Source organism: Meles meles, chromosome 20 (genome assembly GCF_922984935.1).
Source record: "Meles meles chromosome 20, mMelMel3.1 paternal haplotype, whole genome shotgun sequence".
In the NCBI taxonomy this organism is placed as follows: domain Eukaryota; kingdom Metazoa; phylum Chordata; class Mammalia; order Carnivora; family Mustelidae; genus Meles; species Meles meles.
In genome coordinates this window covers 54,984,222-55,001,821 of record NC_060085.1, presented here as the reverse complement: position 1 = coordinate 55,001,821, position 17,600 = coordinate 54,984,222, and the positions used below count along the sequence as shown (strand labels likewise).

At 44.9% G+C, this 17,600-nt stretch overlaps 1 protein-coding gene across 3 annotated transcripts in view; it reads left to right on the top strand.

The window, feature by feature from the left end:
- Window positions 1-17,467, top strand: part of RAF1 (Raf-1 proto-oncogene, serine/threonine kinase) — an 85,618-nt gene extending 68,151 nt beyond the window's left edge. For all 3 annotated transcript variants that reach the window (XM_045989688.1, XM_045989690.1, XM_045989691.1), the window contains 10 exons: window positions 2,457-2,484; window positions 2,590-2,717; window positions 3,032-3,149; window positions 11,504-11,588; window positions 12,352-12,528; window positions 14,090-14,136; window positions 15,346-15,464; window positions 15,825-15,956; window positions 16,098-16,232; window positions 16,422-17,467. In XM_045989688.1, coding sequence (XP_045845644.1) covers window positions 2,457-2,484; window positions 2,590-2,717; window positions 3,032-3,149; window positions 11,504-11,588; window positions 12,352-12,528; window positions 14,090-14,136; window positions 15,346-15,464; window positions 15,825-15,956; window positions 16,098-16,232; window positions 16,422-16,565 — 1,113 coding nt within the window. In that variant the 3' untranslated portion in view covers window positions 16,566-17,467. The remainder of the gene's footprint in view (window positions 1-2,456; window positions 2,485-2,589; window positions 2,718-3,031; window positions 3,150-11,503; window positions 11,589-12,351; window positions 12,529-14,089; window positions 14,137-15,345; window positions 15,465-15,824; window positions 15,957-16,097; window positions 16,233-16,421) is intronic.
- Window positions 17,468-17,600: the final 133 nt, after the last annotated feature.

Sequence of the window (17,600 nt, the reverse complement as noted above, 5' to 3'; positions counted from 1 at the left end):
TTTCTTGTAAATTAACAGGCTTGCTAAGACCTTCAGACAATAGCCTATCAAATGAAACAGTCACTAAGTTAAATTTTATACTTCTTGCCAGACTTGTTTTCCTGTTTTCTTTTTTGACAAGAGTATATAGAAGTAAAAATATATATATATTATATGTATATGTATGTATGTATGTGGGATTGCGGACAGGTGAAATAAGTTTTCTCAAGTGAGATTTTGAGGCCAGGGGCATTAAAATGTATTTTAAAAAATTAATTCCAACCAAAGACTAATACTAGATTTATTTAGTTGGTGCCCAGGGCATCACTGTTGTATTTATACCTCATTCAGAAACCAGATATATCCATTTGATTGATATGCCCTGAAAATCTTTTTCTAAAAGCTTATCAACGACAGCTATATTCTCTCTGCATTATGAATTACTCCTTGAAAAAAACCTCAGGGACACCTGTCACTTCAGGTACACCTGTACCTCTCTCAGACCTTGAATCATTTTCCGTGTGCTTTTCTACCAGTCAGAGGTGGCAGGGATTCAAAAAAAATCTTGGCTTCTGAATGTGGGCCTGAACTGGCCATTTTGGGGGCACTTTGAATAGCACAAGATTATTGTGAGGAGGTCATGTGTATGCAAGCTATGAATTTTGTTACTTCTATCATGATTAGTTCTGATAATAAAATGATAAACTAGTGACTTCTGTTATGATTTATTTCTGTGTAAACACCCTAATGCTTAGAGGGGACATTAAATGTGAAAATTCTTGCATTTTTATTAAAAAATAACTAGCACTATTGTGTTAATTCTCTCTAAGCTTTAGAGGCAGAGCAAATTTTGATTCTTTTTTAAAAATCACATACGAAGAAATAAAAAAAATAAAAAAAAATCACATGATTCGGCTTTTCTAAAGTATACATTCTTTGTTTAAACTATTAGTTCTGTTTAATATTTAGATTCCAAGATGATTGAAAAGTTCTTTCTACGATAAGTCCAACTGTAGAAATTAGCTCAGAATAAAAATATGAAGTATATAATGGATGTGGGGTAGAAAATTACTCTGACAAGAAAAAAATCCTAGTGCATGGTATATAATTCTGTTAAGTAAAAATACATTGTGCCATGCTTTGATTAAAAATAAAGAGTGCATTGGTTGTATAATAAAGTTACAGCTGCTGAATATTCTGTTGAAATTCAGGTTAATTTTGGCCAGTGTTCTGCCTACCTGGCAGTCATCCTGTCTACTTAAAAACAGATTCCTGGGCTTCCCACCTTTCCTCCCAGAAATGCTTAATCAATCCTAGCTGAGGGGAGGAGGAATCTGTTCTTAAACACACCTCCAGGTGATTCTGAAGACTGGCCACATTTGGGAACCCCAGGTCCAGGCTTTATTGCTTGGAGCTGCCAGAATTAGGGGGAGGGGCGGCTTGGTTTATGATTCTTTTTATCTTGTAAAAATGTTATGGAATGGGAATATTCCATTAATAGTCATGTGAAAAAAGTATTGTGATTACACAAAGAAAACAGAGTTGGGGTTCCCAGAAAAGTATCCTTTTTGAGGATACGGAAGCCAAATGGCTTTATATAATAACTATTTGCATATTCCAAATGAAGATTTATAAAATGGAAATACAGGTCTTATGGAAGGCCTTGTGATTTAAACTGTTCTACCCAAACAGTTTCTAGTAAGTTCTAAAGGTAGCCTTTGACTTCTTACCTAATTTCAAAGTTTACCCATAAGGTCTCAGGAGCATTTTGTGGCAAATGAGCTCAGGGCTGAGATCCATGGTGATGGTTTCTGGTTCTATTTCTGCCACCTACTGGCTGTGTGATCCTGGCCAAGTCTCTTTATTTGTTTATATTTGTTTTCTCATGTGTAAAATGTAGGTTTCGGACTAGGGGATTTATCGTCCTTCCAGCATTTCATGATTTTAGGCTTGGGTAGAGTTACATAGTTACACTGCTTCCCCTTATCCAGTCCAGCTTCTGGTCAGTGTGCCCTGAACTCCTAGAAGAGTAGGAGTGAGCTTGCCACCTGATCACCAAGTTCTATTTTGTTTTGTTTTGTTTTGTTTTGTTTTGTTTGAGCCTCAGTGGAGCAAGATCCTCAATCATTGGAAAGATCTCAGCTGATAGTAACTTTGCTAGTGTTCCTGCATGAGTATCACTTTGCTATATGCATTGCTTTCTCCTGAGAAAAAGAATGTAGTTTCCAGTCCAAAAGAATGTGATATATGAAAAAGCTAACATCAGTTCTAATAATTGATGATAATCTTGGAGATAATTGACCACTGACATTTGGTAAAATTAATCAAAGGAAAGTTAAGTATTATAATTAGGCCTTTTGTATTTTAGAGATTTTATAATCTACTTTGTTCCTGCAAATTCTCCTTCTCCCTTTTCCTTCCCCCAGAGAACATCTTTTCTGGTTCAGAAATTGACCAGCTTTCCTTTTCTGTTTCAGGATGCAATTCGAAGCCACAGTGAATCAGGTACTTGTCCAAAGTTTAGCAAATAATAATGGGCTTTTTCTCTTTATGCTGTGTATCTTCCGTTGGCTTATCTATGTGTGGATTCTGTTTGTCTTGTCTATTAAGCCTCACCTTCAGCCTTGTCCAGCAGCCCTAACAATCTGAGCCCAACAGGCTGGTCACAGCCCAAAACCCCTGTGCCAGCACAGAGAGAGCGGGCACCAGGATCTGGGACCCAGGAGAAAAACAAAATTGTGAGTATGGCTTACAGTACCTCCTATGTTTTAGGATTTACTAAGAAAAAACTAATCAGAAATGGGAATACTTTTAGTGGGGGTTGGGGACTCTATTAAAATTTAATGAAAGTTATAAATGTCAGTGCCATTTTTGGCATGCTTGTGTTAAAGAATTTGTTGGCTTATTGTAAGGCAGGGCACAACTAAAATACTATTTTTTCAAAATATCAAAATTGGGGAATGCGTGGATTTGGGTTGTTCTTTTCTCTGACACCCTCATTAAACAGATTTTCCATACCATGGAGTGTGTTAATGATCTCTGCTGGTTTCAGAGGCCTCGTGGACAGAGAGATTCAAGCTATTACTGGGAAATAGAAGCCAGCGAAGTGATGCTCTCCACTCGGATTGGGTCAGGCTCCTTTGGAACGGTGTATAAGGGCAAGTGGCACGGTATGTTGAGGGGCACTCTCTTTACTGCAAGGCCCAGAAAGGGCCAAGAAGGGGATACCATCAGTTCATTGTGCTGTGTGGTTCACGGTGGTGCTCTTCAGGAATACCTGATTACCTCTGAAGCTTGAACTTAATATCTCAGTGACCTTTTATAGCATTCTTTTTAGATTCAGTGATGCTGTGTGATTGGTATGATATGATTTCCAGGCGAACCTAGAAATTGATGAAGAAGAGTGAGCCCTCCAGTCAAGTCTCAGGAACTGATTAAATACAGGCTGCATGGGAGAGGTGTTTTCAGGTTCCTTAGAGGAGTAAGAGTCTGCTACTGTGAGGAGGGCATGGATTCTAGAAACCAAAAGCTGGAAAGAATCTGAGAGATTTGCATGTAGAAAACAGGTCCCAAGAGAGGAATGAACTAACATGCCCATAGTCAAACAAGCTGGGCTCAGGACAGCCAGGAGCCTCATGAAGCAAGTTCTCTTGCACTGCCTTGGGTCAGTTGTGGGGAACCCCATCAAGCAGGGAGCACACAGACTTCATCTTGAATCTGTGTGGAGTGTTAGTGTTCTTACTGTAATGGAAACACTTTGTCACTTGGAAGAAATGTACTATTTTAATATCTGTGGCCACAGTTTATGTATTTTGGCAACATACTTAACATCTTCCCCTCGGATTTTTAATGCCTCTGGCTTTAGGATGTTAGCAAATATTGGGAGTATTTCTTGGAAAATGCTACATGTTCCCCAAAAGGCGTCCTTCTAAATTGACATTTTAATGAAGAAAAAAACCAAACCAAAACAAAACAAAACCCCGAAAATGCCTAGGTATATTTCCATTTTGGATGGTTTCATGTTTATACATACAGGGGCAGAGATTGAGAGAGGATAAGAGCATCAAATGAACAGAGCATAAAAATCAAGATGTTGAAAACTGAGAAAGATCTCCAGTCTTCTGAGTACCTTACATTATTAACATATGGATAGATGTCATGTCTGGGCGATTCCCTTAGGAAAACAATTTTTTTTTTTTTTTTTTTTACTATTGAAGTATGGTTGACATACAGTGTTCTCTATTAGTCTCAAGTGTACAACATAGTGATTTGACAATCCCATACACCATGTTCACCACACTAATTATAGCTGCCGTCTCTGTGACCATGCAGGATCAATATTATTGACTGTTCCCAATGCTGTGCTTTTTATCCCTGTGACTTACTTATTGTATAACTGGAGTTTTGTACCTCTTAATCCCCCTCACCTGTTTGGCCCATCCCCCCATTTCCTGTGGCCACCCCCTCCCCCCACCCACACTACCAGTTCTCTGTATTTGTAAGACTGTTTGTGCCTTTTTTGTTGTTTGTTCACTTGTTTTATTTTTTAGATTCCATGTGAAATCATATTTCACCATTCCATAGGTGAAATCATACAGTGTTTTTATTTCACAGATTTATTTCATTTAGCATAATACCCTGGGGGGGGGGGTGCCTGAGTGACTCGGTGGGTTAAGCCTCTGCCTTGGCTCAGGTCATGATCTCAGGGTCTTGGGATTGAGCCCCACAGGGAGCCTGCTTCCCCTTCTCTCTCTGCCTGCCTCTCTGACTGCTTGTGATCTCTCTCTCTCTGTCAAATAAATAAAATCTTTAAAAAAAAAAATGCCCTCTACGTCTGTCCATGTTGTTGTAAATGGCAAGTCTTTTTTTTAATGGCCGAGGAATATTTCATTGTGTATATATATCACATCTTTATTCATTTATGGCTGGACACGTAAGTTGCTTCCATGTCTTGGTTATTGTAAATAATGCTGCCGTGAATGTGGGGTGCAGATATCTTTTCAAGTTAGTGTTTTTGTCTTCTTTGGTAAACAGTTAGCAGTATAATTACTGGATCTTATGGTAGTTCTATTTTTAATCTTTTGAGGAACTTCCATAGTTTTCCACAGTGGCTGTACCAATTTACATTCCTATAAACAGTGCACAGGGTTTCCTCTTATTCTACATCTTATTCTACTCTTGTTATTTCTTGTCTTTTTTTATTTTATTCTTGTCTTTTTGATACTAGCCATTCTGACAGGTGTGTAGTTTTGAGTTTTGATCTACATTTCCCTGATAATAGGGATATTGAGCACCTTTTCATATACCTGTTTACCTTTTGTATATCTTCTTTGGGAAATGTCTACTTAGAACCTCTCTGTACATTTTTTTTTTTTTTAAGATTTTATTTATGAGAGATAGGGGGAGAGGGAGCACAAGCATGAGGGAGCTGGAAAGGGAGAAGCAGGCCCACCCGTCCCCAGCGGGGTACCTGATGTGGGGCTCAATCCCAGGATGCCAGGATCATGACCTGAGTCGAAGGCAGATGCTTAACGACTGAGCCACCCAGGTGCCTCCTCTTTGTCCATTTCTTTTTTTTTTTAAGATTTTGTTTTTTATTTGACACAGATCATAAGTAGTCAGAGAGGCAGGCAGAGAGAGAGAGGCGGGGGAAGTAGGCTCCCTGCTGAGCAGAGAGCCCCATGCGGGCTTGATCCCAAGACCCTGAGATCATGACCTGAGCCGAAGGCAGAGGCTTAACCCACTGAGCCACCCAGGTGCCCCTCTCTGTCCATTTTTTTCCTCTGTCCATTTTTTTTTTTTTTAAAGATTTTTATTTATTTATTTGACAGAGATCACAAGTAGGCAGAGAGGCAGGCAGAGAAGGAAGCAGGCTTCCCTCTGAGCAGAGAGCCTGATGCGGGGCTCGATCCCAGGACCCCGGGATCATGACCTGAGCCAAAGGCAGAGCCTTTAACCCACTGAGCCACCCAGGTGCCCCTCTGTCCATTTTTAAATCAGATTGTCTTTTTGGTATTTCATGAGATATATTTTGGATATTAACTCCTTATAGATTATTTGCAAATACCTTCTCCCATTCTTTTTGTTTTTGTTGACAGTTTACTTGCTGTGCAAAAGCTTTTATTTGGTATTGTCCCATGGAAGAAGAATGCAATCTTATGGGATTGAGTGCTTGTATCTGAGACAAGGCTGTTAGTGATTACCGGAGGTGGAGCAGTGCATATTGCTTTTAATGCTTCCATTAGGAGAATGTAATCATTTTTAAAAAGAAACTATTTATTTTTTTATTTTAAAGAGTTGGGGGATGGGCAGAGGGTGAGAGAATCTCCAACAAACTCCTCGATCAGCAGGGAGCCAGATGTGGGGTTTAGTCCCACAACGCTGAGATCATGACCTGAGTTGGACGCTTAACCAGCTGAGACACCCAGGTGCCCCTGCACTTAATTTTTATACCACATTGTTAAAGCATCAGCTGAAAGCCAATAGACCTAGTTAAGTTGTGCTCAAATTTAAGTTTCCTCTTGAACATTCTTATTTGGGGAGGATTCATAATTTTTCAAAGCATTAGTTTATTTGTCACAGTACTACCTGTGAGCTTGTGTTTTCTCTCAATTCTGTAAGCTTTTGGACTATGGTAAGGGGATATATTTGTTACAATGTTACTTCCAGAAAGACTTCTTTTAGACTGTAGATGACATGTCTAATACTTTTAAGATTCTAGTCTTTTATAAGTTTTGAAAGTCAGAGGAACAAGGAGCAATGAACTCTTATGTAAGCCCCTCAGAAAGCAAGCCATGGTCTGTGAATGAAGAAATAAAACAGGAGGCCCAGGGAAACGATCATTTCTGGATTGTTTGTGCTATACTTCTTTATGTGTGTTTGTATGTGTGTTTGTTGTTGTTGCTGTTTTTCCGGTTCCTATATACAATACAATGTTCATTCAGTTTCTTTTCTTTTCTTTTTTTTTAAGATTTTATTTATTTGACAGACAGAGATTACAAGTAGGCAGAGAGGCAGGCAGAGGGAGAGAGGAGGAAGCAGGCTCCCTGCGGAGCAGAGAGCCCGATGCAGGGCTCAATCCCAGGACCCTGGGATCATGACCTGAGCCGAAGGCAGAGACTTTAACCCACTGAGTCACCCAGGTGCCCTTTATTCAGTTTCTTTAAAATTGTTGTTTTAGTGATTTTTAAAAATTTTTGATTCTGCCTAGGAGCTATGAAAGTAGACAGAGTCTCAGAGCAGCCAAGATGGAGGCCTTGGATCCATGAAATAATAAAGCTTACTTATTTCATGTGAGAACCTGTCCTTGGGCTCACACAGAGAGAGCATAAGTTTGGGATCTGATTTGCCAGCCTCTGCAAATGAGAAACAACACATCAAAAGGGAGGCAGACGGCAGTACTGATGGTAGCCGGAGCCGTCACGGACAGCATGAGGAGAAGGCAGCAAAGCCTTCAGTCTCGAGCTATTTAGTGTTGAGGCCACCAGCCTGGTAGAACCCATGTCTCGGTCCCCATCCTAGCTTAGCGCTGAGGTTTACAACTTTTGAGTCAGTAAGAAGAGCAGGAGTGGTGTTTATTCTGTTCTAGAAAGCAGGGGTGTACCTGATAGGTCTTAGATAACTCTAAATGTTAAAAACAAGAAATGGGTGTTTAAAAAAGGTAAAAACATTCCCCATTTACCAACTGATAACACCTCTTCTTCAGTAGTAGCTGAATGAGATACTAGTATCTTACTAGAAACATGATAAAATCAATAGGAATGTGTCTTAACTTGTTCGTAGTATTTGGCTCTGACTTCACTGTTAAGGGAGAGTAAGCAGCTCTGGTGTCATGAAAAGTAACCACTTCCCGCAGTTGTGCTGAGCTACCGTCCATAACATGTTCCCTGGCCAGTTACCTCGGTCATTTATATCACTTGCTAAAGGAAGAAAGTACCATCCTTTATATGTTGTTAAGACTGCCCTGCCAATTATAAGGGTGTGTGGATAATTCCAGAAGGGAAAGAAATATTAATACAATTTTCTAGTCATCTTTGAAACATGTTCAAAAGAAGAGATTAGCAGGAAGCAGTATTACTAAATGTCTGTTGTGTGGAGTGGAGTGCTGGAGAGGTGGACTTGAATGGTGTATTTGGCCCTGAGGACTTCCAGGGCAGGTTGGAGATAAGCCTTTGTTGGAGGCCCAGACCTGACCGTGCACTCCTGGGGGCCTACAGCTGGGCACTGAGTCTCAGCTTCCCCACCAGAAACCGACTCCTGACCTGTGCTGCAAGCAGTGGGGTCCCTAGTATTCCGTGCCAGTGGCTGTCCGCACAGACTACTCCGGGGCTTCAGACAGCTTGTCCTTCGTAACAGTCCTAGCTGATGGTTGTACCATAGAATTCATTTATTTCTTTATCCGGCGTTTTCTGAACATGCTTTTAGTTCCAAGCATTCTTCTAGGGGCTGTGAATGAAGCAGCAAACCAAACAGATAAACATTCTCTTACAGTGTTTCTTTTCTGGTGGGGACAATAACTGAGCAAAGTGTAAAGTGTGTAATAAGTCTAAAGAGAAGAAAATGGAGGAAAAAAAAAAAAGTATGGAGTGGCAGGCCCTGTGGCCAGTTTGCGAGGGTTAATAGGAAGGACTCTGCTGAGGAAGTAGCACTTGCATGAGGCTCGGGGTGCGCAGATCGCAGCAACCAGGGGTTTGAGGTGGTCCACTTGCCTGTTTGAGGAGCTTCCGGAAGCTGACAGGAGTGAGGTCCAGGGATGGGGAATTATAGGGTCTCGTAAAGACGTTGGAAATCTGTAGGTCTCAGATTATGCAAGACCTTCGGGAGGCTTGGCAAGCCTTGGCCTGAAATTCAGAATACTGGGGAGCTTATTACTGGAGAACTCTTTCTAGTTCAGAGGAGTCCTGCCAGTATAAAACAGTTCGTTCTTTATTGGAGTTAAAATCCATTTTCCTATAATGTTTGCTCATTGCCCCTAGCAGACTGAATTCCTGTTATGGCAATGCTTGGAGTATTTGCATGAAAGTGAAGGAATGCTATAGTCTGTAGTCTTTGAGTTTCAGTAAAAAAATTGCATATAATCTGTTATCTTAACTGCAGACCATGAACTGGCAGGCAGGATGGGTCCTTGTAGGTGCCATAGAGGCTCTGTCTTTGGTTTGACCATGTTCAGTCTTCCCACCAGTGACTTATGTGAAGGCACAGGCGTGGACAGCAGATGTCTTACAGGGAGCCGTAGTGCAGATTTGAGTAATAGGGTTTAGAAAGATAACGAGGATTTGAACTGGCTCTGGTGATGGAACAAAGAGAATATGAACTCCAAACAGGGATAGTAAGTCCTGCTCACTCTGCCAGAAAGTAGAAGCTGGAGGTGGAGGATGTCCATTGGACTGCAAGGTCAGAGTGGGTCACCATAAGCGGGCTTTGGCTGCTGGTGAGTCTTCTGAACTTTGAGGTTACATTATGCTCAGGTCCAAAATGGGTGACACAGGTGAGTTCAGCGACAGCTGGAGTGGACTCTTGGGAGAGCTGTAGAAAAGGGCCCATCCATCATCTCTCCAAGCCTTCCTCTACCCACCCTGGCTATCCCTTTAAAGACCTGCCTAGTGCCTAGGCCACCAGCATTGTACTTCTCCACCCTCCATTGACTGCCATGTCAGAGCAGCCCACCTTCCTGAGGTTTCTTGCCTCCACCCTCCTTTCTATCCCCAGTGTCACCACTGCTGGCCATGTCTTGTCTGCAGAAGAGATGCAAGGTTCTTGGGGCAGGACTCCCCCCGGCCTCCGTCCTAGTCTGCAGGGGCCCAGATCACACACTAGAGTTCCCTAAACTTGGCTCATGTTTCCTTCATTCCCCCTTATCTTACCTTTGTTCCTGGTGCATCTAGTTTAACAGCCTGTCCCATTTGGTTAAATTCTTCCCTTGGCTTATATCCCATTTGTTTCAGAAAACCTTTCTATATCCTCTCTGCAAACAGATTTGCTCTCCTCTCTGTCCCTCACCCCCAGCATTCTTATCTTGGCTCAGACTGCTCCAAAGTGAACAACTCTGCAGGAGACTCTTACCCTCCTGCTCAGTCAGAAGGAACCTTACTTAGGTGGGGCTGCATGGGTTTACCAGCTCCATCTTCCTAGATAGAAGGCAGCTCTGGGCCCTCTGTAAATGCACGTGCTGGTGAATTGGATGCGCTCCTGCCATTAAATGGGGACTTCACCTTTAGATGATATAACCAGAGACCAAGGGGCAACAGTTTGGGATCTGTCATAAGAACCATCTCTTTGCCAGTTGATTCTCAAGTGAGGTGAGGAATGCTTCCCCAGAGGCTGCAAGGAGGTGTGTTTGATAAGGCGAGGAATTCCATTACCTCCAAGGTGCCGTCAGTCAACTTTGTTTGATCCTCAAAGTCTGTGTCCTAGTAAAATTCACTTGCCAAGAAAATCTGAGGTCCTTCTAGGGCTTTGTGTAATTTATTATAATTACTATTAAAAATAAGTGTAGAAACACTTGAAAGTGGCTTCTAAATCAGTAGCACACATAAAGTAGAGTCAGTCTCTGGATGTCTCTGAAGTTATGTGAAGAAGCTCACAGTGTGACAGTCTTGTCAGTATGGGAGTGAGAAGGGCGGCCACTGGAGTCAGACTGGAGTTGTGATCCCAGCTCCCGCACTTCTGGTTTTAGGCTGTCTGACCTTGGGCAGTGACTGAGCTTTTGTGCTGCCTGTGAAATGAGGGTAACAGTACTTACGCCACAGGGCAGCTAGGAGGACTGAAGGTGATAATGCTGGTGAGCGCACACGCCGTGCCAGGGCTTGGTAACCAGTGAATCACTAGGATTACTTCTTCGAGGTATTAAAGGCAGAGAAGCTTAATTTTAGTATCCTCTTTGAATTTGTAAAAGGCACCATCTTAGGTCTCACTAAAATGTGGCTGCTGAGGGGTACCTGGGTGGCTCAGATGGTTAAGCATCTGCCTCCGGGTCAGATCATAATCCTGGGAACCGGGGCCCGCCACAGGCTCCTTGCTCAGCAGAGAGCCTGCTTCTCCCTCTCCCTGCTACTCCACCTCTCCCCCTGCTTGTGCTCTCTCTCTGCCAAATAAATAAAATCTTTAAAAAAAACCTGTCGAAACAAACAAAAAATGTGGCAGCTGAGTTTGGTATCAGTTGCTTGCTAAATGGCCTGTCTCCTGGTCCCAAAGACCGGTGTCTGCTGGTCCCCTCTGTGTCTGCCACTGCCACCCTCCCAGGCCCAGCTTCGACCATTCACGAGTGACCTCACTGCTGGGGAGGCCAGGCTTCATAGGAAGAGTTGAAAGCAAACCTGTTCAGGGCCCGTATTTGAAGGATAATAGTATAATATATAACTTTTTTCAGCCACTTGAACAATTTAGAAATTTGTTTTTGTTCCATATGTGTAGGTAATGTGATACCTGAATAAGTGATTCACTATCTTTCTCAAAACTAGGGTATGTGAAAAACAACAAAATAAGGTCATTCAACTGATTGCACTGACTACAAACTAATTTGCAGGAGATGTTGCAGTAAAAATCCTAAAGGTTGTCGACCCCACACCAGAGCAGTTCCAGGCCTTCAGGAACGAGGTGGCTGTCCTTCGGTGAGTAGGGCACAGGCCGTCCAGCCTCCCCGGAGCGGCAAGGGGTGGGCATGGCTGGTGGGGCAGAAGCTGCGGAGGAAGTGGGCTGCAGCGCACGTGTACCTGTCTCTGAGGGCCTACGGCTGGCACAGGTGCTTAGTGTTCAGTGCGGAGTCCTGTGGCTAGACGTCCTTCCTTGTAAGTGAAAGGGCATGGAAAGTTTCCTTCCAGCTCAACCTGGTTGTCAAACCTCTAGAAGGGCCACTGGTGGTGAGCACAGATCCCCTTCTGCTCCTCCAGGCCTCTGGGCCCAGGTTCTCTGGGTTGTCTTTTGAGATATGGAGAGATAGGTTCTGTTTCCAACTTTATTTCCAAGAGCTCTTTGTATGGCCAGTTTGCCTTATTCTGGAAAACCTTCAGCTTTGAAGTCCTTGAGTCATTATTTAGACTTGTAGGAATGTCATTCTTTAGACTTGTTAGAATGATGACAGATTGCACAGATGAGGGGTCCGTGACCCCTGTGGGAGGAATCACGAGTGTATGCTGATTGGAGAGAATGTCCTCTTTCTCAAGGGCAGCACTGAGGTGAACAACAGCGGGGTCCTTTTGTCACAACATCCAACTCGATGATCAGCAGTTTTGCATGTTTGCTTTGCCAGCCACCCAGATTGTAAGCATGGTGGCGTCAAGGACACACAGGACCCGGCATCAGTGGGAAAGCAGAGTAGATCTCTATTCTGCAGCAGCTGAAGATTCAGAGCCTTTTTCCTCCTGTCCCCTCTAGCAAAACACGGCATGTGAACATCCTGCTCTTCATGGGGTACATGACAAAGGACAACCTGGCGATTGTGACCCAGTGGTGTGAAGGCAGCAGCCTCTACAAACACCTGCATGTCCAGGAGACTAAATTCCAGATGTTCCAGTTGATTGACATCGCCCGCCAGACTGCTCAGGGAATGGAGTGAGTAGATGGCTTGCGGACTAGAAAGTCTGGGGTGCAGACATCAACTTGCCCTACGTCAGGACCTAGGTTAGGAAAAAGCCAAGTCTGCTGAGTGGTTTCTGTGATACCGTTGCACAGCTGGAAAGGAAGCCTCCAGAGTGGGCTGAAGGAGTGAGAACTCAAGGTAGCTTGTCCAGGCTGAGGCCGCCTGCCTTGGGGCTTAGATTGGGGTTCGAGCCAGTGCCCTCAGAATTTACCCAGATGCTGAAGAGTGTATTGTGGGATGTAGACCTCCTGCCTGGACAGCCGTGGCCCTGCCCACTGTGGGAATGTGCGCCCAAAGGCACGCGCGCTTGCTCTGCAGAAGGGACTGAGCTGATGGTTCTCCATAATCTGTTTTTCTTTCGGAGCATGCTTAGAAGTCATCCCGAGCACCTGCACGTGACACCACCCGTTTGTCTCTGTGCTTGAACACATTCTTTGTGAAAGGGGTGTGTGTGGTGTGGTGTGTGTGTGAGTCACACTTTTCCTCTAAGGTACCTCTATATGGAAGAATGGGAGCTCCTCATAGCCCCGCATGTCTGAAGGTATACGCTAAAGCTGTGCTTGCAAGTGCTATGTAAACTCTCGTTTTCCTTTAAAATTCTTACGCAATTTACTTTTTTTTCTTTTTTCTCGGAATTTACTTTCTATACATTTTAAGAAATAATTAGCCAGGGGTCCCTGGGTGGCTCGGTTGGTTAAGTGTCTGCCTTTGGTTCATGTCATGATCCCAGGGGTCCTGGGCTCTCTGCTCAGCGGGGAGTCTGGTTCTCTCTCTGTCCCTGCCCCCTGTTCCTGCTCTATTTCAAATAAATAAATAGTCTTAAAAAAAGGAATAGAATTACTTTATAGAAAAAATTATGGATAAATCCACACACTATACAATTAACCCCTTAAGTGCATACATCTTAGTGATTTTTAGTATATTCACAGAGTTGGGCACACATCTCCACTAAGTTTAGAACATTTGTCATGATAGAAGACGAGATAGGGGTGCCTGGGTGGCTCGGTTGAGGGTCTGACTCTTCATTGCAGCTCAGGTCATGATCTCGGGGCGCTGGCATTGAGCCCCGTGTCCCGTTCTGCACTCAGCACGGAGTCTGCTTGTCTTCCCTCTGCTCCTCCCCATGCTTGTTCACTCGAGCTTTCTCAAACAGAAAGAAAGATAATGAGGTCTCTTGTGTCTGGCTCGACTTTGCATAACGGGTTTGGCATGTGTCAGTGCCTCATTCTTCCCTGTAGCTGAGCAACACTCTGCAGTATGGGCAGGCCACATTCTACTTACGCGTCCATTGGTGGGTGGACATTTGGGTTGTCAGAATTACTGTTTGAGTAGGAGTGATGCTTCAGTCACTGTGGCCTTACCTCCAGGCAACGCACGATGTGGCCTAGCCTGTGTCAGTGCCCAGCCAGTCCCCACCTGTAGCCCCTTACCAGGCGACAGGCGCTCCGGTGGCTTTCTTCCTAGCCGAAATTTGAAGCTATTTCTAACCATGTCCCTCAGACTGTTTTTAATAGATTTATTTTCCCTTCACAGCTATTTGCATGCAAAGAACATCATCCACAGAGACATGAAATCCAACAGTATCCTTTGATGGTTGTTTTCGTTTGACTGCTCAGTTCTAAATTTAGAAAGACAGAAGGGAGACTTTTTAAAGTTATCCCAGCAAATGTGACTTTGGAAAGATTTCCATAAGAGTTGAGATACATGTTTGGCTTATGGTTGAAAGTTTTATTATGCTCTTCATTACTAAATTTAGTTGGGGGGATGGGGCTTTTGTCTTTCATGTTTATTTCTAGTGTGTGGACAGTGTGTGTCTGGTCAGAAAGTGGCTGCAGGCCAGATGTTTCAAGATCGTTGAAGTGATTACTGAAAATTGTTTCTTCAGTGAACAGAAGTGGTTTCTTTAGAGGTCACTGTTGGAACCAGCCCTTCCCCTTTCTGAGACTGTGTTCCCATAGAAGGGCACTGAAGACGAGGAGTGTTTGTACTGTAGGGCAGGAAATGTAACCCTTGTCCACGTGCCTCCCGCCTGCAGCCAACAGGAGCGTGGATGGCGTTACAGCCCTACTCTGCCTCTTGGCCAGTGAGAGGAGCCACAGTTGGGTTGAGTCAGATTGTGGGATGTGGACTATTTGAGCCACATGTCTGAGGTACGGGATATGTTTTAGTGATGGGTTTTGGGGAGTGAGATGTCCCAGCATGAGAGTAGACCCCATAGATTTGAAGGAGGTATGCGTTACTGCATCGGCGGATCCCAAGTTGGCCTTAAACTGCCTGACTTCTTTATCCAGAAATGAGGTGAGTTTGGTCCTGATTTGAAGTCACCAAACAGTACCTGTTCTACTGAGAACTCTCTTAGACAGCACTCAGTGCTCAGTGAGGGATGTGCCATTTTGTTCTTCACATTTTAGTCGTTTGAGGGCACAAAGCAGGCAGAAACAAATGTTAGCCATCACGGGCCAGGCCTGCCTCCAAGGAGCAGCAGACGGCAGTCCGTGCCCTTAGAAATCTTGGGGTTTAAGACACCCGTTTCATGGGAAGGTCAGAAAACCAGGGACCGGGCACCTAGATGTGGAAATAATGGGGAAGGGCAGCCCGGGGACCTGCCTTGCTTTCGGCCGAGCCACAGTCTGCACCCTGAGCACCTGCTGCTTAGAAATCTAAGCAGACCAGAGAAGGCTGGGGACAGACAGGAGGCAGAGAGATGCTGTGCTCTGAAGACCTTCGGGAAGTGTTTCAGAATTAAGCTGACCATTCTTCTGAAACCACAGTCCTTAACAAGCATTGAGATATATTTCTCCATGAAGGCCTGACGGTGAAAATTGGAGATTTTGGTTTGGCAACAGTAAAGTCGCGCTGGAGTGGTTCTCAGCAAGTTGAACAACCCACTGGCTCTGTCCTGTGGATGGTGAGCAGGCGAGGGTCCCACTAGCAGGGTGCAGGGGAAAAGGGGTGCCCTGAAGGTCTGTGTGCAGACTCAGAGCATTTGACATTTCCCCAATACCCAGATACCTCAGTGAGGCCTTCAGTGACATCAGGCAGCCGGAGGCAAATGTGAGCTTTCAGAAAGGTGGTGACCAAAACCATGCTGAGGCACAGGTGCGGGGGCCGAGGCTAGGCTTCCCGAGCCTGTGTTAGCCTGAGCCCAAGCGGGCCCGAAGTGTAAACTGAGGAAAGGGCTCTCATGTCCAGTGGGAGGGGATAGGCCTGGTGCCTGGATGCCTGTGGGGCCCAGATGGTGGTGAATGAATGCATTCTGTCCTTGTAGGCCCCTGAGGTGATCCGAATGCAGGATAACAACCCGTTCAGCTTCCAGTCTGATGTCTACTCCTACGGCATTGTGCTCTATGAGCTCATGACAGGGGAGCTTCCTTACTCCCACATCAATAACCGCGATCAGGTATGTGCCCTGGAGCAGACTGGCTGGATAGGGCTGTGGAAGCCCCTAGGCTTCCTGCAGTTTGAGCAGCAGGAGGGATAGAAGTTGCTGCTGTCACTGTTGTTCCTCCACCCAGTCCCTCAACTGTTTGCTTCCTCTTAGATCATCTTCATGGTGGGCCGAGGGTATGCCTCCCCAGACCTCAGTAAACTATATAAGAACTGCCCCAAAGCAATGAAGAGGCTTGTAGCCGACTGTGTGAAAAAGGTTAAGGAAGAGAGGCCTCTTTTTCCCCAGGTAAGACTTGGCTCAAGGGTGTAGGAATGGATTCAAGTAGGAATTCCTAAATAGAAGTGAGGAGGGAGGTGGGCTCATGTTCTCCACCCGGTGCCACAACTGGGGTGGGCCTGCGTTTGGGCTCCTCCGGGAAAAGCTGCTGCTCCCGCAGTGACACCAAGGCTACCTAATGACACCGCCTTGTTTCAGATCCTGTCTTCCATCGAGCTGCTCCAGCATTCTCTGCCGAAAATCAACCGGAGCGCTTCTGAGCCATCCCTGCACCGGGCGGCCCACACTGAGGATATCAACGCCTGCACACTGACTACGTCCCCTAGACTGCCTGTCTTCTAGCTGACTTTGCACCTGCACTCAGGCCATCGGGGGAGTAAGGGAAGTCAGCAGGCACCACCTTTCTGCTCCCTTTTGATGGAAGCAGAGAGCTCATTTTCAGAGAAGCTGCTGCTAAGGACCTTCTAGACTACTCACAGGGCCTTAACTTCATGATGCCTTCTTTTCTACCCTTTCTGGCCCTGGGAGAAGGAAGCCATTCGAAATGCTGGTTTGTCCTGCTCCCTCCCTGCATCCCCTATGCTCTTGAGCCGAGAGCCTTCTCCAGATGCACCCATGGCTGCCAGATATGGCAGTACGTGATCTGGGGCCCCAGCTGTTGGCTGAATGAGTATTTTTTTTTTTTAAGAGCAAAAAAAAGCACTCGGAGGGGAAATGAAGGTAGCAGACAAACCAGCCCTGATGTGGACATGTGTGGATTGTGGATATCAGCTCCTAGGAGGAATGCTTATCATGGGAAGGACTGTTCTTCAGAGGGTGGTGTGGCGTCAAACCGTAGTTTTGCATGTAACACACCAAACAGCCCAGGACCGTCGAGAGACCATGGCTGCCTGAAGGAGCATTGGTACTATGGACCTTGACTTTGGGGACACTTCTTTCCTTGGAGATCTCCACTGCTTTGGGACGGTTTTTCCGGAAGAGGCGCTTGGCCCACCCCTCCCAGTCTCCGCCCTGTCAGGGAGCAGTCTTCCATCATGCTGAATCTGTCTTCCAGGAGTTGCCCCTGTGGGGCCGGGCCACGGGGCCAGCCTTTCTCTTCAGTCACATCATGTGGATGCAAGGAAGCCAGGAGTACAGGTTTTCTTGATGATTTGGGTTTTAATTTTGTTTTTATTGCGCCTGACAAAATACAGTTATCTGATGGTTCCTCAATTATGTTATTTTAATAAAATAAATTAAATGTAGGTTTAATGGCTGTTCTTCCTTCTACTGAGCTTGAAGCTTGAACTCTCCCCCGTCTGTTCATCTCTCCTGGAGCAAGAACACAAGCAGCAGGAAATGGGCCCAGAGCCTCTACTGGGAAGGAATTTACATCAG